The sequence below is a fragment of the Anolis sagrei genome, chromosome 1 (assembly GCF_037176765.1).
Source record: "Anolis sagrei isolate rAnoSag1 chromosome 1, rAnoSag1.mat, whole genome shotgun sequence".
Lineage (NCBI taxonomy): Eukaryota > Metazoa > Chordata > Lepidosauria > Squamata > Dactyloidae > Anolis > Anolis sagrei.
In genome coordinates, this window is record NC_090021.1 from 247,933,204 (window position 1) to 247,954,802 (window position 21,599).

General features: G+C 40.6%; 1 protein-coding gene across 1 annotated transcript in view; it reads right to left on the reverse strand.

The window, feature by feature from the left end:
• Window positions 1-13,304, reverse strand: part of OTOG (otogelin) — a 141,236-nt gene extending 127,932 nt beyond the window's left edge. Inside the window, exons 1-4 of the mRNA XM_067466655.1 lie at window positions 13,130-13,304; window positions 12,885-12,948; window positions 9,675-9,729; window positions 3,573-3,663 (exon numbers count right to left, since the gene is read on the reverse strand). Coding sequence (XP_067322756.1) covers window positions 3,573-3,663; window positions 9,675-9,729; window positions 12,885-12,948; window positions 13,130-13,304 — 385 coding nt within the window. The remainder of the gene's footprint in view (window positions 1-3,572; window positions 3,664-9,674; window positions 9,730-12,884; window positions 12,949-13,129) is intronic.
• Window positions 13,305-21,599: the final 8,295 nt, after the last annotated feature.

A 21,599-nucleotide genomic window follows, 5' to 3' on the forward strand; every position in this document is an offset into this window, starting at 1 on the left:
CAAAAACAGATGCATCCTCAGATGCCTTCTTAATTTCTGTTATCTATCACTATTATTCATTATGGACTAGCTGGCAGAAAAGACAAATTTTGGAAACAACAATTCTATAACCAAGTAAATTTCAAAAGCTGTTTTCAATGTAATTTCCTGTTTTAAAAATTATTTGTATTAACAATGTTATTGTCAATTTTACCCTAATAGCTACTATACAGCTCCCCAGTTTACAATTCCACTTAAGCAGAAACATTATTATTGAACTTACTGAATCATAGAATCTATCCACGCTTTACACATTTGACTTTTACAAAAGGTGCCTTGAAACACAACATGTTCTACTCTCTTTGATTTCCTTCAATCCTCTCAGCTTTGTTCTTTTCTTGTCTTTGTCTTATATCTCATGCCATGGAGTATAAACTAGGGACAGATAAAGTTTGGTCTGCAGGACATATAAAGCCCCCCCCCCCAAAAAAAATCCACCTCTTTGAATGAAGTACAACAAACAAACTCATTCCACTACTGTGGCATTAGGTACCATTCAGTATGGGTGGTTTGTCAACAACATTGATGTAGTGATGTATTGATATTGATATTTAATGATTTGTGATGCTATTGCTTTTAAATGCTTAATGATTTTGTATTGTGTATACCTAAATTGTTGTAAACTGCTCTGAGTCGCCTAAGGGCTGATTAGAGCGGTATACAAATAAAGTAAGTAAGTAAATAAATAAACATGGAACCTCAACATCTGAGGAAGTGTCTCCCCTTGCTATCAGTGGCAGACTACACTTAAAATATTGGTTACCAGGACACAAAGGGCACCCATCCACAACTATCATGAATTTATTTTTTTATTAAAATAATAACACAACGTAAATTTCAGTGGCATACAGTAATAATAGTGGAACTTTTATTATATTTTCAAGCTACTAAAAGGCCATTAACACTTTTAACATGTTGTCTAATGTTTAAGGTGGTCCACTTACCATCAGGTAGGCTGACACCCTGCCCAGTCTGCCATTGCTTGCTATATATCTGCCTGATTATTAAAATTACATTTATATCTTGTTGTTGGGAATAGTGCACTGTATGGAGATTTAGACAATGTGCTTCTTGGCTTTAATGTCCTAGAAGAAGAATGTTCCTCCTTTGGAGGCCCAAAATGGCACTAATGGTGGCACCACATTAAAACCTACTTGCTTACTCAATTGTCTGAGGCCTGGTTTTGTTTCAATTGGATTGTGGTTTGTTTTTAATTGTTTTGACTGTTTCTTACCTCAACATCCTCTGTTACAGTGTAATAAGTAGATAAATGTAAAATATGTTCTTCAGGGTCCTGGAGCCCTTTCACACTAAAAGGTTTTAGGAAAATGACTCTATATTAATTCCCATGGCAACATCCTGAACTTTCCAGTTAAGAGAGGGATACAAAGAATTCTCTATCAGACCAAATTACATACCAAGAATTTTTTACAATGCTCCCTTGGCAGCTAAAGTGGAATCGTAATGCAATAACTGTGTGATGTGAAAAGGCCCCTGGTAAAACCTGTACAATCACTGACATTTTGAAAGTTTCCTACTCCTGACTTATGGCAACTGAGAAGTTCCAGATTGATAGACTTGAGAAATTTGGATTTGGTAGCCTTTGGATATAAACCAACATTCAGACTAGCAAAAGAAACCAAACAACTGTACAAACCTCAATCCTTATCACTAGATCTCTTTTTTTTATTGTGTTTTTGGCAGCATTAGAGGTAGCAAAAAGAACAACAGAAAGAAACAATTTTTGGACATCAGTAGGATAGGTTTACATAATACTTGCTTTTTCTAAAACCTGAACAGCATGTTTACTGTGACTGCAATTTTATGACAAGGTGTGCAATTGTTATTTGACAACTCTAGAATCCAAACAAATGCTACAAATACATATAAACAATTAGAGCAGATTTAAAAGTATGTGTTGTCATTGTGGCAGGACCCTTGAATGTACCTTACATTGTGTTTCACATAAAATATGAACAGGTCAAGCTGCAATACTGTCACATTTGACAAATACAATTTCTGAGCCTCTAATCAGCCACTAACTCTATTCACATACGGGACCTGAGATGGTATCGGCGATATTCTCCAGTTGAAGTATCTTATTATCATAAGCAGTGGCTCACAACCTTTGGCCCTCCAGGTGTTTTGGACTTCAACTCCCACAATTCCTAACATCTGGTAAGATAGCTGGGATTTCGGAGAGTTGAAGTTCAAAACACCTGGAGAACCAAAGATTGAGAACCACTGAATAAGGCAAGCACCAAAATACTAAATCCCATCTGAAAAGTTGTTAACTAATGATGGAGCCATGCTCCCAGGAAATTCTTTTCATTAGCTACCAGCAAAATTACCCAGTTCTCTATGGCCTAGAAACCTTCTAGTCTTCACCTCAGTGCTCTTTCACTCTCACTCATCCACTCTTTATTCCCATTCCCCATCATGCATGCTAATGATCTTTCTCGCCAATGCAATTGAATGCTTATTCTCTCTACTAGATGGTCCTTCTTTCTCACCAATCCAATGTTCTTTCCCTTTGCTCTTTCGCTGCTCTCCCCTACCTTCACTCTCTCACACTAATACTTCTTTTCTATCCCACTGCTCATTCAGGATGCATCTACATTAGAATTAATGCAGCCAGATACCACTGCTGTGGCTCAATGCTATTGAATCATGGCAATTATAACTTTGCAATATTTTTAGCCTTCTCTGCCAAAGATGGTTGGTGCCTCGCCAAACTTCAATTCCCATGATTCCATAGCTAAGGGGACTGGCAGCAAAAGTGGTGTCAAACTACATTACTTCTACAGTGCAGATATATCCTCAGCCTTTCATTCCCATCACGCTCCTTCCTTCCTCCTTACCAGGTAGATGGACTTTCCATTTCTCTATCATGTTATTTTGAAACTGTTTATTTTATTTTGTCATTTCATGTCTTTATTTTGATGGTATTTTTGCCTCTTGTATTTTATTTCGCTGTATTGTAATTTTGGGTTTAGACACATTTTAGCCACCCTGAGTCCCCTTTGAGAAGGGCATAAATAAAGTTGATTATTATTATTATTATTATTATTATTATTATTATTATTATTTTGTTCTCAGCTGTTTGAAAGGGAAGCTGCACCTGACATTTTATTTTCCTTACTGTGTTTCTGACACATATGGAGATACCCAAAGGCCTTTGGGTTGATAGAATGGACTTAAGCTTCTCTTATGCTCAGTAAAGAAATAGTGTCTAAAGAAGATATTCCAACCTAAAGATAAATGCAAGTAAATTAATTCATTTCAAAAGCCAAACCACCAAGGACCATCAATGTGAATGTTACCTTCCAAGAGAACATTTCACAGTATCAGAGTCATAGTGGGGACAGACACAAACACAGAAACCCCACTCTAAACAGACATTAACCTAGGCATAATAAACTTTTGTAGACTTAACACTTTTTTGGCATAATAGGACTAAAGCTATCCAGAAGAAGCTCTTGCTAAGACTGTCAATAGTGTTAATTTTTTAATCAAATGGATAGGGAACTTACTGGATAACTGACAGATTGTGCTGCGAAAACGTTTTTCCCTTGGAGAAAACACTGTGGTAGATGAAGAGTTATACACTGATGTTCCAAATGCCTGTACAAGAACAAGAATTATTAATTGAAAAATCATTGCCCACTATGTGTAACAATAATGTAGCAATAAATGTATGATTGTACATGGCCTACTTTCTATCAAATAAAATGTGTAAAAGAGCATCCAGGCCCTTTCATCTTTCCTCAACTGGCTCTTCAGGAAACACAAACACTTCACTTTACCATTGTTTCAAGGATAGAGGAGTATGCAGAAAATGGATGGTGCCTCGCATCTTCCTGGTACATAGCACAAGGGGTGATGGAGCAAAGTAATCTTTCTCCAAGCAAAAAAGGATGTGAAGTTGGACAAAGTTGGATAGAGCCAGCCAATCGTAGTGCCAAGGTGGAGAAGGATTGTAACCCAGAGACTTGTCTGAAAAAGAGGCCCACCCAGACAGACCCAAAAAACCGAGAACTGGTTAGGTTTTTACCAGAGGCATCCAAACAGCACCTCCAGTAAAAATGAATGAATTTCCTTGGTTTGTTCCAAATTAATTAGATACCCCATTAGATCTGGGCCTTCCTAAAAGGCCTGGATCTAATGGGGTATTGGGCCTGTGGGGACTCACTCCCAGGACTACTTTTGAGAGTCCCCACATCTTTTGGGCTCTTGAAGCCCAAAGGTGTGGCACCCACCGCTTCCCCCAAGCCCCCAATTTAGCCCCTAAAGGGATTTTCCTCCTCTCCTCTCCTGTCTCCTCAGATGTCATTTTCTCACACCAGGAGGATTTGAGCAGAGTCTTTATGGCAGTGGGGGACATTTTAAAGTAATTTTTAGGGACTAAATTGGGGGCAGCTTCATGCCATCCTGATTTGTCTCAAGGTAGCATGTAGTCACCCCCAGAAAAGCCTAGGTTTGCATGGGTAGATATGGACTGGAATCCACTTATTTAAACCCGCTTCAGCACAGGTTTTAGTTCTGTGTGGAAGGGTCCTTAATTATGGAAATAAGAGACACTGTGAACACCAATTAGGAGGAAAGTAATTGATAAGATGTTGAATAAGTTTTAGGGAGCTGGGAAAAATGTTTCAGATTTCATGTTAAATTAAATTGAAATAAAATAAATATTTACAAATTTTATTTTATATAATGGTGCTTTATTGTTTTCACTTAAGAGTTAAAAGAGAAAACTGGATGCGCTTTACAAAACTGAACCAATTGATCAGCACAATCACATAAGTTAAAAAAGATGGTCAGTGGAAAGTACAATGGATCAGCAAGTAACAGCTTCTTTTATGTTAAATCTTTATTTACATTGTACAGACTTCAGCTCTGAAAAGACATGAGCAGCAAACTGATTGATATATTTGTCCAAAATGGTTTGCAAACAGTTATAGTCTTCTGGCTCTCAAAAAGCTGCTCAAAGAGAGGAAAGCTTCAACTGCAAATACTATTAACAAGAGCTACTCAAGGAACCAAAGTGGAGAAATTATTCAAAGAGCCAGAATGATGCATACTACTTCTATCGCCCAATAATGCTTTACGTAACACAAAAACAAAGGACTGGAGAAACCTGTAAATTATGAGAAGGCACCTTAACATCATAAAGCAGTCAGCAGCTGTGCAGCACCTGAGCTTAGCTGATAGTGGCAGGCCACTACAGATGACAAACATCATGAGACAGCTGCATCAGAGATCAGTTACGGGCAAAATGTTTTTTAAAGTGTAGTTGCTACTACTCAAAACCCAGCAGTGGCATTACTATACCTTCTCTCTCAGTATGTACTTCCTATCTCTGTCCAGGGATAACATGCTCCAACTACTTGCTATTGCTAATTATTCTTTTCTTTGTCTCCTCCTATTCTCAACAGGCTCCTCACCCACATATACTAAATCTGTTGGAACTCAATCACATTCTGCACAAGTTTGTAGTTCTCAACAAGGAGATAGGCAGCTGAGTTAGTTGGCAGGGAAAGCCCTTCCACCATTGTCCTTTTTCCTGTCTATTCTTTCTCTTTGTCTCCCATGATTGTTAGACTCATCCTTCTCAGGGATACACCCCTTTTCTCAAGTTTCAGCCACATGGCAAACCCTTGAGTCCTCCATTTTGTTATTCTCCTGTGAACATGGAGAGACAAGATATCTCCTTCAGAGAGTTAGATATGTGCGTAGTTCTTTGAATAAAGGGTTTTATAACTTTTAAAGGTTGACTCTGCTCCTATATTGCTTAAATTCATTTATCCTACTGTTGCACACTACAATCTTCTGATCTTCTAAACTGCTGCTGCAGCTAATTTACATTTTTAATGCTTTTTCCTTTTGAAATCGCCCCAACAAAGAATTATGGGCCCAGTGCAGAGTGTCCAGAGTAGAGTAAAGAGAGCTAAAAGGAACAAGGAGCTTTGAGTAAGGTTTTTGTTTTGTTTTCTGACAACATATTTTATCCATCCGACATAGCATTTTGGGCAAGCCTCAAGTAAAATAAATCCCAAGATTAACAGTTGGTTACCAGTTGTTCCTGAATGAGATTGCTAGTCTTCTTCTTTTTCCAGGTAGGGCCCTGTAACTTTTCAAGCTCCAAGACAAACCATAAGCAAAATGTTCATGACAAGGAATTGGTGCTACAAAGAACACTGTATCTGTGACACTACTGTCTATTGAACCACTATCTAACATGGTTGCAAACATTTTGCAAATAGATCCATTAATTTTAGAGCTTTAAATTTTCTTTACTATTTCCATCACAAAATCAGGAAGCATTTCCACAAAGTCCATTTCTCTCACAAGTTTCAACTCAACAGGGTGGAGGGGAGAGTGATGCAGCTTATCTCTCCTTGTCCCATACTATAATTGTGCTTAACCTTTTTTGAACAGACTCCTTTAAGAGTCAGGAATATCACACACACACACACACACACATGTATACATGCATACATATTCCTGACCGTTCACAGACTCACTGAATCACATAATGCATAGATCCAAGGGCATCAAAACCAAAAATCCTTGCTATAATAAAACACCATATTAAAAGCCACAAGACAGTGTGGTGTCCAAACTAAAAGAGAAACAGACATCCAGCTCACATATTTGGGACCTGTAAATCCTACCAGCTGGCACCAACTGTACCCAATCATTTTAGTGCTTCCTACCAGTCAACCCTCCTTCCCAAAAATGCTCAAGGAACGCTATAATTTGAGATAACATGACACACAATGATTTGGACTCTCCATACAAGTTCTGCTTGAACGGCATGAAAACATTTGTTCTCTTCTAAAGAAGAACCTTACTCAGAACTTGTAATGTTACTTATTCTGCCTTGCTTTCAATTAATTCTAGTAAATCTCACTAAATCTGAGTAAAAGATATAGAGATATCGAAAAAAAATTCTATAAATACCTTCAAGCATAATCTATAAACACTTTTAAACACTATCTACAAATACCTTCAAACACATACTTAGAATTTAGCCACCTGCCCACTCAGGTACATGCTATCATTGAAGGTGTGTGAAGGAAACAACCCCATAGTTCAGGCCTGCACAACCTTCGGCCCTCCAGCTGTTTTAGCCACCATCTCCCAGAATTCCTGGCCACTAGACAAGCTGGCTGGGATTTCTGGGAGTTGGAGGCCAAAACAGCTGGAGGGCTACAACTTCTACAAGCCTTCCATAGTTGGAGAGGAGAGACAAGAATAATGAGATGTACTGGGATGCAACCTGGCACATAAGGTTTGTGAGAAAATCATGGAAACTAAAATAATTATGTAGGTTTCCTATCGGATGAGAATGAAAAATATTAGGCTATGCTGAAGCCAGAATTTTGCGATATAAACCTTGGCCTTCTGGGGGGAAAGAGTGGGAAGAATATTAAATGGACACTGTGATGTATCCATTTACTGTTTGCTACTATGACTGAGCGCATAAGGAGCTGTTTTGTGGGTTTCGCCATCTGGAAATGAATTCCTTGTATTTCTTTTTCCCCTCCCATGACTCCTTCTAGACAGGCTTGAAAAGCAGTGAGTGCACTGGAGCTTAAAGTCACGTCTCCTGCTTTCTAGCCTCATGCTCTGCTGCTACTGTCAGTATGTATTTCTCATGGCTCCCCTTTGTTGTTTGTCCTGTCCCATCCCTTTGGCTATTTGGAAAAACCATTCCCACCATTGACGGTTTCTCCCAAGGGGGTTGTGGGTATTTTGTGGAGGCCTCATCCTGGAAAAAATGTTATTCAGGTACTTTGTTATGTGTCATTTCCATCCTTTCCTTCATATGTTGTGTTCCTCACAACACTATCAATTTTGGAGCACATCAGGGCTTGAGACCTTAATTACAGGGATGCCTGAAGAATAGAAGTAGTGGAAATTGCTACCTGTATCACTGATGCTAACTGAAAGTGAACACTGAGGCATGGTGTTGTATGTGTTGTGGTGCGGAGAAGTGCTGGGGGTGTGTTCCTACTAACATGTATTCGTTAGTTTCCCCCAGATGTAAATATCGTAGCAAGTATTGTTAAAGTTCAACAGGGCACATGTTATGCTCACCCATCATTATGGGATTTCCTATGCATTTTATACAAGTATTATTGTTCTTTATTTTTATCCTGCTTTTCTCCCATGGGTGGGATTCAAAGCAATGTACAAAATTAAAACACAAAAATAAATAACATAAAATACTACAAAAACATAAAGCTAGGCATGTAGCAGAAAGGGCAGCTATGGCACAGTTGAGGCCCGTTCAAACTACATAGTTATGATGCCATGATTCCACTTTAACCATCATAGCTCCATTCTATGGAATCCTGAGATTGGCAACTTAGGGGAGGGCAATTATAATTCTCAGCCAGATAACTCCCTGGGTGCCTCTGACCAAATGGTAAATCCAGGATTTCATAGGATGTGTCATGGCAGTTGAAGTGGAATCATAGTACTATAACACTTGTTTCCAATTTTTAGGCTCTGGAGTTTGTTTGTTTTTTTGTTTTTTTGTTTGTTTTTTGAGGTTTCATTTACTAAAATATATCCTCTTTCATTGTAAAACTTTAATAATCCAGCTACATTGCATCTAAAATTCTTTAACATTTCTGGAAAGCAATCTAGAATATTCTGTTTATTCAAGCAGTTATAATACTGATGTCTGCCACACACATTTTCTTACTAACCTAATTGTCATAAAAGGTACTTTTATAAATGAAACACATTTCCTATTTACATATGTATGATACACCCCCATTCATTCTAAGAACAAAAAGTAGCCAGACGTGCAAAACGGAAGGAAGTTTTCTATAGTTATTACTCCTTACATTCCTCTACTCAATAACAAGTGAATTGGGACCAGTAAAATTCTATTAAAAAATTTCAAAGTTACCAGATAAGCATTCTCTCCTGACTTCTGATACAATGTGTTGCCACAGGCTTTCATGACCAGAATCACTAGGTTGTTGTGAGTTTTCCGGACTGTATGGCCATATTCCAGAAGCACTTTCCAGCAGACCTCACAACCTTCGAGGATGCCTGCCATAGATGCAGGCGAAGCGTTAGGAGAGAATGCTTCTGGAACATGGACATACCGCCCAGAAAACTCACAACAACCCTTTTGTTACCATCACAGTCATGAATCCAGTAAACTAATTAATATGGGACAGTCATAAAAAATTGGCACACCACTTCTGCCACATTCACTCCAGAGAGGAAATATTTAAAGCTGAGTTTTAAAGAGTTTTGGTATATAACTATTCTCTCATATTATTCCATTGAAAGACAAATGAAAGTGTTGTCACAGCAAACATGAAAGTAAGCCCCTTTACTCCTCAGAAGCAACCTGCAAGCATTTTTTCTAACTGTTGGAAAATGTGGCGAGATAAAAGGAGATATTCATGTCGGTAGAAAGGCAACAGTGTGCCAGCTGGCTGAAAGAAAATAATCAAAGCAACTGGCAAGTGTGTACATACTACACAGACACCCACACAGGTAAATGCATGACTGAGTTAGCTGATGGAATTCCTCAATAACACTCTAGTTTTTAAACAGGGCTGGGGGGAGAGATTCCATTAGATGAGCGGATGCCCTGGCCTTACCTGCTTTCCCAGGGCACTTGGATCTCCTTTCTGAGGTACTGCACTGCTGCTGTTCCTAGGGAGGCAAAGAACAAGGCTCGGTTTGTTTAGAAGAGGTAATCTGTACCCTTCTTACTCATGCAGAACTCAGGGACACCACACTGCTACTCAGACTGGGCCCCCCATCAAATTTGAAAATTCTTTATGTTCACATAGAAGAAAACATGGATTTCAGGGGTTTCTTCCAGTTTCTTGATGCTGCAAGCAGAGTGTATGCTCACTCTGTCTTTAATAATAAATTACTACTTCTTAGTTAACAACTTCCCAGCCTTTTGTATTTGCATATCTCCTGTTACTAATTCTGCATTCCTCCTCTGTAAACCGAGAGGTCCGAATCCATAGCTTTTCCTCCAAAAGATATTCATATATCCCCAACAAGGCTTTAAAGTCAGCTGATGTTACGCACTTGGTGCACTTTAAATTATATTGGAAGATATATTGAAGTGGACTGATACCTGTGAGAAAACATAAGCTGATATGTGTGACTGCAGATCCATCATCCTTCAACTATCAAATCTTACCCAGAAAGTATCCTTTCACTTTGAAGAAAAATGCTGCCATTTATGTTTGCTTACTTGCATTCCCATAAATCATTTGCAGACAAGGGGGGGGGGGAAGAATTCCAAATCTCGAGTATATTTGATAGAGGTCATGAAGCAGAAGAAAATAGATCCAGTGCCACTTCTGTAAAGAATGACACTAGGACAGAATGACATTCTGAAATACTTTATCATTTTCAAGGTTCTTTTCTTGCATTCAAAAAGCATACTGAAATTTATGCATAACTTTGTGCCATTTTAATTACAAACATGATTCGATGTCACTTTAAAAGGTTAAACTTTTATGGGTACAGCTCACATCATTTTGATAATTTGCAGTGCACAATTCCCATTTAACTGCACAACAACAACTCATTGACAAGTATGCATAGATATTGCTGATTAAATTATCTATAATGCATGGAATTTGGTGTCACAAACAACTGTTTAGAAACATAGAAGCCTTGAGTTGGAAAACACCTTGTGGGCCATCCAGTCCAATCCCCTGCCAAGAAGCAGGAAAATCACATTCAAAGCACCCCTGCCAGATGGCCATCCAGCCTCCGTTTAAAAACCTCCACCACAGTCCAGGGCAGAGAGTCCCACTGCTGAACAGCTCTCTTAATTTTTAAAGTTTTTGTTGCAACAACAGACAAATATGGTTAACCTTCTGTAAGCAGATTTTGATTTTGTATCTTAAATGGATTTCAACATATAACAAGGGCTAGCAAAGCTCAGTTCTCAATTAAGCAAGCTTTCGCATGTCACTCAGAATAGACATAAAATGGTTCACCTGCCCAGAGACTTCCTGGAGTGAAAACAAAGGAGGCAGGTTTTCACGAAGTGTAACTTTCCCCATCTCTGGACCTTTGTGGTGGGGAGACACTGGAGGTGGGATTTTCTGTGCCACATCTCTTAAAGGTACAGAATCCACAATATGGTGCAGGGCAGATTGTGTTAGTATGTACTGCCTGGTTTTCAAAGTAGTGCAAGGGACAGTCAAAATCCATGGTGGACAATCAGGATGGTAATTATAAATGAGCTTGGGTTCAACCTTAATAACAAATGAAGTACCAGTTGAATATGATGTATCCAGAAGCATTTTGGATTTCAGATATTTTTGGATTTTGGTAAATGCATATTGATATGAAATATGCAAAATATAACACCTTAGAGAAACACTGAGAGAACTACATTGGTAACATAAGCTTTTGTAGTCTGCTTGCTTCCTCAGATGCCTCAGTATTTGCAATTGTGTGTGTATATATACTGATATATCTTGGAGATTGAGCCAAAGTCTAGACATAAAATTCAACTCTGTATTATATACATTTTATACTCACAGCCCAAAGGTCACTTCATATAATATTTTTAAAATAATTTTGAAACTTTTAAAATAACTTTGTACATGAAGCAAAATTTGTGTACATTGTGTACTGTCTGACTGTACATGATGTATACAATATGATCCCTGGAGGTGTGATGGGCTCCTTTTTGGAAGTTCTTAAGCAGAGGCTGGGTGGCCATCTGTGATCAGAGTGCATTGCAGAATGTGGCTGAAGGGAAGTGACCCTGGGGGTCTTTTCCAACTCCAGGATTCCATGAACTATCACGAAGCAAAGGTATCATGGTCTCGGCCACCTCTGGGGGCAATTTCAAACTTTGGGACTTTTAGGAATTCTGGTTAAGGAACATTCAACCTATATTGATTTCATTTGCTTTAGCCTTCTCAACCCAAATAACCTTTTGGCCTGCTGCATCCACTGCATGATGCACAGATGGATTTTTCCACTCACTGGGAGACCCCATCCACAAATGCAGGAGTGCAACTCCTACCTTTCTCAGTCTATGCCAGGCCTGGACATACTTGAGCCCTCCAGGTGTTTGGGACTTTAACTCCCTCCATTCCTAACAGCCTCAGGCCCGTTCCTTTTCCCCTCTTAAGAGACTGTGGAGGAAAGGAAGGAGTCTGAGGCTGGGTTGCTGTGAGTTTTCCAAGTTGTATGGCCATTTTCCAGAAGCATTCTCTCCTGACGTTTCACCCACATCTATGGCAGGCATCCTCAAGTTTCTCAAGTCTCTCCTGACATGGAAAAAAATCCTCAAGGATGCCTGCCATGGATGTGGGTGAAACGTCAGGAGAGAATAATAATAATAATAATCTTTATACCCCGCCACCATCTCCCCAAAGGGAACTCGGGGCAGCTAACATGAGGAATTCTTCTGGAACATGGTCATACAGCCTGGAAAACTCACAGCAACCCAGTGATTCCGACCAAGAAAACCTTCGACAACAGGGATCTGAGGTTGTTAGGAATGGTGAGAGTTCACGTCCAAAACACCTCGAGGGAGGGCCCAAGTTTCCCCAGGCCTGGTCTATACAAAAAAGAACCAACCGTCCCACATGGTAAGGGAAAGCTCAGGAGAGAGTTGATGAAGCTGGGCGTCCCCTCAATGGAGGGTCTCCTAAAGCGCTCCCGCCAAACCTATAGTACACTATACTCTCCCAGTCAGAAAAAAAGACGGCTGGGGGGACAGGCCTGGCTTGGCAGGAGGTGCTGGAGGAGACACCAAAGCCTTCCCCAGAGGAGCTGTACTAGGCCCCCTCCCTTCTCCTTCCCGCGCCGCTCACCTGGCCGGGCCTGGGGCCACACTGGGGGCCGACTCCGTCGCGGCGGCGCTCCACGAAAGCAGCGCTGCAAAAGAAGAACCAGTTGGGGAGCGTCAGGCCCCGAGTTCTCTCCAGTTCAGAACTTCAGACCCCCCTCCCCCCCCCCCCCCCAGAGAGAGAGAGAGAGAAGAGAGAGAGAGAGAGAGAGAGAGAGACTCACCTTGCGGGAGCAGCCCGAGCCAGAGGAGCGCCTGCCCGCACCTCACGCGCCGCTCCATCCTCGCGCCACAAGGGAGGAAGGACTGGGGCACAACCCCTCTGCAAAGCTAGGCAAGGACCGCCGCCCGCCTCGCGCCGCTCCTTCTCGTCCTCCCAATTGCGCTTCTCCACGGCCACTGCCGCCGCCGCCGCCGCCTTGGCGCTGGGGACGCCTCCCGTCATTAGCATAAACGAGCCCCCTCCGGAGGTGCCGGCCCCCCGCCCCTGCCCCTGAGGCCTCGAGGAAATGCCGCCTCGTCGGGGACTTCGCCCGAATTGCCAGTTCCTTCCTACGAAATCTTGCCTCTTCATTGGGAGTCTTCCCTGGCTTCCACACTCAGGGGACCGGACTCCTTTAGTGCAGTTTTTCAGATACTTTGGAGACATTCATCATTTCACCACAGTCGTTGGGGTTTGCTAGCAAACCGGTGGTTGGACCAATTGTTTATTTATTATTTACTAGCTGTACCCGCCATTCCTCCTTCTTTCTCTCCTCCTTTCTTTCTCGCTTTCCTTCCTTCCTTCCTTCCTTCCTTCCTTCCTTCCTTCCTTCCTTCCATTTTTTTCTTTCATTCTCTCCTTCCTTCCTTCTCTTCCTCTTCCCTTCCCCCTCTTTTCTTTCCCTTCCTCTTTCTGTCCTTTCTTCCTTCTCTACCTATTCTTGGACTACAACTCCCAGCAGTCCTCCTGATCAATCTATCTACCTACCTACCTATCTCTATCTAATCCAGCTATCTATCTTATCAGTCTAGAGCAGGGGTCCTCAAACTAAGGCCCGAGGGCCAGAGACAGCCCTTCAAGGTCATTTACCTGGCCCTCGCTCAGGGTCAACCTAAGTCTGAAAACGTTTTGAAAGCGCACAACAATCCTATCTCATCAGCCAAAAGCAGGCCCACACTTACCATTGAAATACTAATAAGTTTATATTTGTTAAAATTGTTCCTCATTTCAATTCTTGTATTGTTTTTAAGTGTTTTTTGCACTACAAATAAGATATGTGCAGTGTGCATTGGGATTCATTCATGCTTTTTTCAAATTATAATCCGGCCTTCAATAGTTTGAGGGACTATGACCTGGTCCTCTGTTTAAAAAGTTTGAGGACCCCTGTAGCCAGAAAAATTTTTCGGGAGGGGTTGAAATTTGGGGGGGGGGGGTGAAAATTCCGCGGGGGGGGGGCGTTGAAACCTGCCTCCTAGCTCACACCGAAGCCAAGAGCACAGCAGGGGGCCGAGCAGCCTTCAATAGCAGCTCCACCCCTGTCAACCACCTCCACCAAGTCTGGCCTCCTGAATGAGAGCATTCAACACACACACTCCCAATTTGGTTGCTTCTCTACATCGGCTATTGCTGCAAGTAATGACAGTGTGAATAAATTGTCAATATTTGCTTGAGATAGTGCTTGCAGTTCTGGAGGGACTCTTAATTTCATAGACTTAGCATGAGGATTTGGTTAACCAGTTAAAATTAATGAGTAAACCAGGTTTTTTAAAAAATCTGAAACATTTCGGGGGGGGGTGGGTTGAACCCCTAAAATCACCCCTAAAATCACCCCCTCGCTATAGGCCTGGACCCCTGATCTAGAATATTGCTGGGAGTTGCAGTCCAGGAATAGAAAATTGGAAATATAGAATCATAGAATTGGAAGAGACCCCGTGGGCCATCCAGCCCAACCCCCTACCAAGAAGCAGGTAAATTGCATTCAAAGCACCCTCAACAGATGGCCATCCAGCCTCTGTTTAAAAGCTTCCAAAGAAGAAGCCTCCACCATACTCATGGGCAGAGAGTTCCACTGCTGAACAGCTCTCACAGGAATTCTTCCCAATGTTTAGATGGAATCTCCTTTCTTGTAGCTTGAAGCTAGGGATTGCAGGGATTGGGATGCTTTCAAAGAAATCCAAGGAGAAGAATGCTTGCAGCTTCGAAGCAGTGCATTTGGATCATCCTCCTCTCCTAAAGGTCCCCTAGATGCTGGGAGCTGTAGCCCAGAAGAGAGTGTGGATATGCTGTTGTGTGTTTTGTTTGCCAGGGGGAGTTGTTTTTGCGCATGTGCTGTAGCACCTTTTTACATTTTTGGCCTTCTAAGTCCCTTCTGTTGTGTTTTTCAGTGTTTTTATTAATGATGGTTACTTGTTGGCCTAATAGGTGTATTGTGTCTAAATTTCATGTCAATTCATCCAGTGGTTTTTGAGTTATGTTAATCTTGCAAACAAACATTACATTTTTATTTATATAGATTTACACTATTTCTATCCCACCTTTCTCAAACCTGAAGGTGACTCAACCCATGTCAGAGCTCCCTGTTGGCCGTCATCACGCCCAGCTCTTTCAGAGTCAAGCTAGTCACTTCAAGGATACCATCCATCCATCTTGCCCTTGGTCGGCCCCTCTTCCTTCTCCCTTCCATTTTCCCCAGCATCATTGTCTTCTCTAAGCTTTTCTGTCTTAACATGGTCAAAGTATTTCATCTTTGCCTCTAATATCCTTCCCTCCAATGAGCAGTCGGGCTTTATTTCCTGAAGTATGGACTGGTTGGATCTTCTGGCGGTCCAAGGCACTCTCAGAACTTTCCTCCAACATCACAGTTCAAAAGCATCTACCTTCCTTTGCTCAGCCTTCCCTAAGCTCCAGCTCTCACATCCATAGGTTACTACGGGGAATACCATTGCTTTGACTATGCGGATCTTTGTTGCCAGTGTGATGTCTCTACTCTTCACTATTTTATCGAGATTGGTCATTGCTCTCCTCTCACATATTGTTAAGCAAATTGCAAACAGGTTTTGCTATAAATTTGTTTCACTAATATCTTTCTTCTTGCCACCCTTCTATAAATCCAACTTTTTGGTGACGCCCTGCATTGCAGTTGCAGAGCCCTCTGTCAGCTTCAGAGTTACCATTGGTTTCTTGATTGCTTCTCTGACTATTTATTTATTTATCATGTCAGGGGCAGACCAAACAGTTGCATTGCATTTTAAACAAACAAAATACAAAGTTTGCAAGCTTGGTAGTTGATTAAATGTCTTTTGACCAGTAGCTGGCCACTTGGAGTGCCTCTGGTGTTGCTGCAAGAAGGACCTCCATTGTGCATGTAGCAGGGCTCAGGTTGCATTGCAACAGGTGGTCAGTGGTTTGCTCTTCTCCACACTCGCACATCGTGGATTCCACTTTGTAGCCCTATTTCTTAAGGTTGGCTCTGCATCTCGTGGTGCCAGAACGCAGTCTGTTCAGTGCCTTCCAAGTCACCCAGTTTTCTGTGTGCCCAGGGTTGAGTCTCTCATTTGGTGTCAGCCATTGGTTGAGGTTCTGGGTTTGAGCCTGCCACTTCTGGACTCTCGCTTTCTGAGGTGTTCCAGCGAGTGTCTCTGTAGATCTTAGAAAACTATTTCTTGGCATTAGTCAGAGAAGCTCCAGAAGCTTCTCTGACTAATGCCCCCTTTATTCAGCCACTGTGCCCCAATATGTTCATTTTTCATATTGCCTCATTTCAAATGAAGCAAAGTATCTGAAATCTACTCGTTGCCAAATCAGATCTATTATATAGTAGATTCTTGCTATTGTCCATAAACTCAGAGCAGTGAATACATTTTAGTGGTTTCAGATGGGAACCTCAAATTTCCAAATGTACAAAACATAATTAGTATTCATGTTGATATCAAAACCAATGTTCCACAATATAGCTTTACCTTTAACATTATTGTTCTTACAGATTCCTGAGCTTACTTCGTCTCATTATATAAAAGGACACTTATTTCTAGCTTCCTTCCCCTATACAGTGTTCCTTTTTGGCCTTCTTAATTCTCTATCCTTTCCTGCTTTCCTTCATTCTGTGTGAACCTTCTCTCTTTTTGTTCCTCTGCCTATTTATCTCCTTTCCTTCTTTTCTGCCCCTCACTCTCACTCCCTGACCCCCTGTCTCTTTCACTTCATCTTTCAGCTATCTTGTAACAGAAGCTTTAAAAGCTGCCAATGGCAGGTGAGAAATAGTGTCAGATTAAAAGAGTCTTTTTTCAAACTGCTTTAGGAAGTCTGTTAACAGTAAGTAATTAAAAAGATCTCATTCCCCTCTTTGTAATTAGTGCCCATGTATTGTATTTCTAGCCATAACAAGTAATTCACTTCAGTAAGATGGTGAAACAGCAATGACGTCCTCATCAAGAATGCTCTTCTGCTGTAAATACTAATGGGAAAATCAAAATTAGAAGAGAGAGTAAATTCTCATGCCCTCCCCCCCCCCCCCCCCGACATTGATGTAGCCCCCTAAAAGGTCAAACATATTATATTGCATTTGCATTGTAAGAGAAACTTGGAAGTTACAGATTGGCATTCCTTTTCCCGGTAAAGCTTGATTATCTAAATCTCATTTGGCTGAAATCTATGAAAGTTTATGCCATGAATCACATTTATTAGTCTTTTTGGTACTACAGAACTCAGCATAATAGATTAACCTTGCTAGCTCCCTGGAAATATTTCCTCTGTGAATCACCTAAGCTTTGATTCAGTCTGAATGCAGACTAAAGGCAGCAGCCAAAATATCAGGAGTAGCTCATTAGGAGATAGCATGAAAGAACTACATTTTTTTAAATAACATGTCCCATCAGGTAGAAATTATTTTCCTGATTTCCAGGTATTACCTGCAAAGGAAAAAGAGCAGCAGCCAAAAGAACAGGAGTGGCTAACTAATAGTGGATAATCTGAGGAAGATACCTCAAACATCAGCAGAAATATTTCCAGAGGGGTGTTCCATGATGTTTTAAACTTGTTTTTCCAGTGAGAGAGTGTGTCGGTGATGATAAAATTGTGTTCTGCACATTTAGTGAGAAGTAAAGTGTCATTTGGGTTACTGCTCCAACCCTGGCTTTCCATATAGTTCCTGGCCACAGGCCGAAATCTCGCCCAACTCTTGTGTATAAATCACCCAGGAGGATGATTTTCTTCTCCTTAGGTATGTCTCATAGGATGATATCCCGCCGACAGCGGAATTGTTCTTTGATGTCTTTGCTGGCATCTGGTTTTGGTGGATAGACATATATGATAGTTGCCTGCTGGTTTTTGGCAAGACTGATTTGGAGATATTGCAATGGAGACTCAAACTGTACTCAGAATCATAGTGCCACTGGTCATGGCTGTAATATATCGATTGTGACCTTTGTTAGCCTTATTCTCCATGAATATCTCTAATCCTCTTTTAAAGTGCTCTATATTGTTGGATTTCCCTATGTCTTCTGGTCTATATCTTTATATGAGTGATGCAACCTCAATTGATGGGCGTGAAGCTAGTAATGTAGTGCACTGGTGGGTGGGTTGGTGGTTTCTCAAAGGATGTTGAATAACAATCTGACAGGCCAGTTCTAGAAAGATTGCTGCCAGTTGAAGTATAAACTGTATTAGTTGTTAATATTCGTATGGAAAATGGGTTATTTTCTTCTCCTTAGGTATGTCTCATAGGATGATATCCCGCTGACAGCAGAATTGTTCTTTGATGTCTTTGCTGGCATCTGGTTTTGGTGCATAGACATATATGATAGTTGCCTGCTGGTTTTTGGCAAGACTGATTTGGAGATACTGCAATGGAGACTCAAACTGTACTCAGAATCATATGTGCTATGTAATAGATAATTCTTGCTTAATATTCATGAGGATAATATTCTATTGTACGATTTGTTTTATCGTTCTTTAGTTGTATAGAGGAATATATTTGATTATAATATTCGTGAGGAAAATAAGTTTATGAATTCTTATTTATATGTTTTATGTATTTTAGGGTATTTTACTTGTTTAATATTTGTGGGGGAAATAGTTGAATGAATGATATACATATGTATATTATGAATATAATCGGGGTTTTTAAAAAAGCTTTTATCTGTCCTGAATTTCTCCCACTTCAACTTCACTGTTATCTCTGGTCCTAATCTTTTGTGGTGGTTGTTTTATAATTTCTATGTGATATTGCTTTATAGTTTTATTTCTCGTGTCAGGGCAGCCAGTCAATTATATTACATTTCTAACAGAACAAAGCAAACAAATAGAGAAAATACAAAATGTGTGAGTTTGGTAGTTGATTAAATGTCCTTTGACCAGTATCTGGCCACTTGGAGTGCTTCTGGTGTTGTTGCAAGGAGGTCCTCCATTGTGCATGTGGCAGGGCTCAGGTTGCATTGCAGCAGGTGGTCTGTGGTTTGCTCCTCTCCGCACTCGCATGTCGAGGATTCCACTTTGTAGCCCCATTTCTGAAGGTTGGCTCTGCATCTCCTGGTGCCAGAGCGCAGTCTGTTCAGCGCCTTCCAAGTCGCCCAGTCCTCTGTGTACCCAGGGGGGAATCTCTCATTTGGTATCAGCCGTTGGTTGAGGTTCTAGGTTTGAGCCTGCCACTTTTGGACTCTCGCTTGCTGAGGCGTTCCAGCGAGTGTCTTATAGTCATATACCATTTATGTTATATGCTGCACCTTGGAGTACCTTTGTAAGCCACTCCGAGTCCCCTTGGGGAAACTGTGGCAGGTTATAAAGAAAGATTATTATTATTATTAATAATAATAATATCTTAAACTGAGTTCAGAAGCAAATAGACAGCCAGTGCAATGAAGGTGATATATTTTATAGTCTTCACATGACAATGAATTGTGAACTTCCATCATCATCATCATCATCATCATCATCATCATCATCATCATTCAAAAATACTTCTAACTTGGGACTAGGCAATTTAAAGGAAGGGTAAAACAAACTAAAACCATAAAAACAATTAAATAAGGTACCATATCAAAACATCACTAACTTTAAAAAGTATAGAATCATTTTAAATGATATAAAAATTAAGAAAACAATGCAGAAAGATACAGCAAATGGAGTTATCACAATTAGATCCTGAAGTGGGTTTTTGTTGTTGTTGTTTTCACCAGATCTGTATCTTTCACCTGGACAAATTAATTTTTAAAAATACAATTATGCAATTAAAAATAATGATAATAATAAAGAATACACATATACCCCCCAAAGGCTTTTTTTTTTACAATCTATGAAATGGTTACTGCAATCATTGGTTTCCCCTTTCTTGAAAATTGTAAATCATTTTGATTATTTCCAGTATGTGGGCTCTGTTGATATGCTACCTGTTCCTGATGATTTATTTCTCCCAAGTACTCTTACTGCAGCTTCCACTTAATTTTCTAATCATTTTTTCTTGAATGAACCTGCTATCCTTTCATCTCTTTTATATAGTTCTTCAGTGTATTGTTTCCATTTTCTTTTTAGGTATACTTGGTCATGTAAAGTGTCATATAGCATCCCCACTCTTGGTTTAAACATAGTCATCCATGAATGGATTTTTAAAAAAATACTTCAATGGGAAAAAGGCACAAGTAAAATTATGCAAAATAAACGTATATTTTTAATAATTACAGTATATTTTTAATAATTACAGTGGACCCCCAGTGGCACAGTGGGTTAAACCCCTGTGCCGGCAGGACTGAAGACCAACAGGTCACAGGTTTGAATCCGGGGAGAGCGTAGATGAGCTCCCTCTGTCAGCTCCATCTCCTCATATGGGGACATGAGAGAAGCCTCCCATAAGGATGGTAACACATCAAAACATCCGGGCGTCCCCTGGGCAACGTCCTTGCAGATGGCCAATTCTCTCACACCAGAAGCAACTTGCAGTTTCTCAAGTCACTCCTGACACGACCAAAAATAATAATAATTACAGGGCACACAATCCAGTAGATACTTAATGTAAATGCAGATTGTTATATTTGAGTTTTTAATCATGTGGAAGTTTTATCAAGGATGATAAAACATCCAGGAGTCCCCTGGGCAACGTCCTTGCAGACAGCCAATTCTCTCACACCAGACTTGCAGCCTCTTCAGTCGCTCCTGACACACACACACACACGCACACAAAGCTTGCCTGATGATGAGAAGTGGTCCCTTAAACATGAGACAATCCAACATTTATTTCAAATTAAACATTATTAAAAATTTAATATAACAATCCGGCATATACATTAAGTATCCACTGGATTATGTGCACTGTAATTACTAAAAATATACATTTATTTCGCAAAGTTTAATTGTACCTTTTTTCCACTGATGTATTTAAAAAAATCATTCATTGATAGCCATATATTCAATGATAGCCTTATAGTTTTGGGACTGCTCTCCTGGTAACCAATATTTTAGACCCAGTGCACCACTGCTCCCATCAGGCCGGTAGCCAGGATTTTGATTCGGGGGGGGGGGGGGGGGGGCTGAGTCTGAGTGAAAGAGGGTCTAGCCTAGCAAACCTTTTGTTTCGTTACCCCAATACCTCCATGCATATGGGATATATTGAGCATGGTGATCAGATCATGATATGAATAAACATAACAGTTTAAATAATGCACCAGTAAGGCCTTCTCACGGACCACCATGAGAATTTCGGGGGGGGGGGGCTGAAGCCTGGCTCCCATGTGTGTATTTGTCTGTGTACCAGCATCTACAACAGGCATG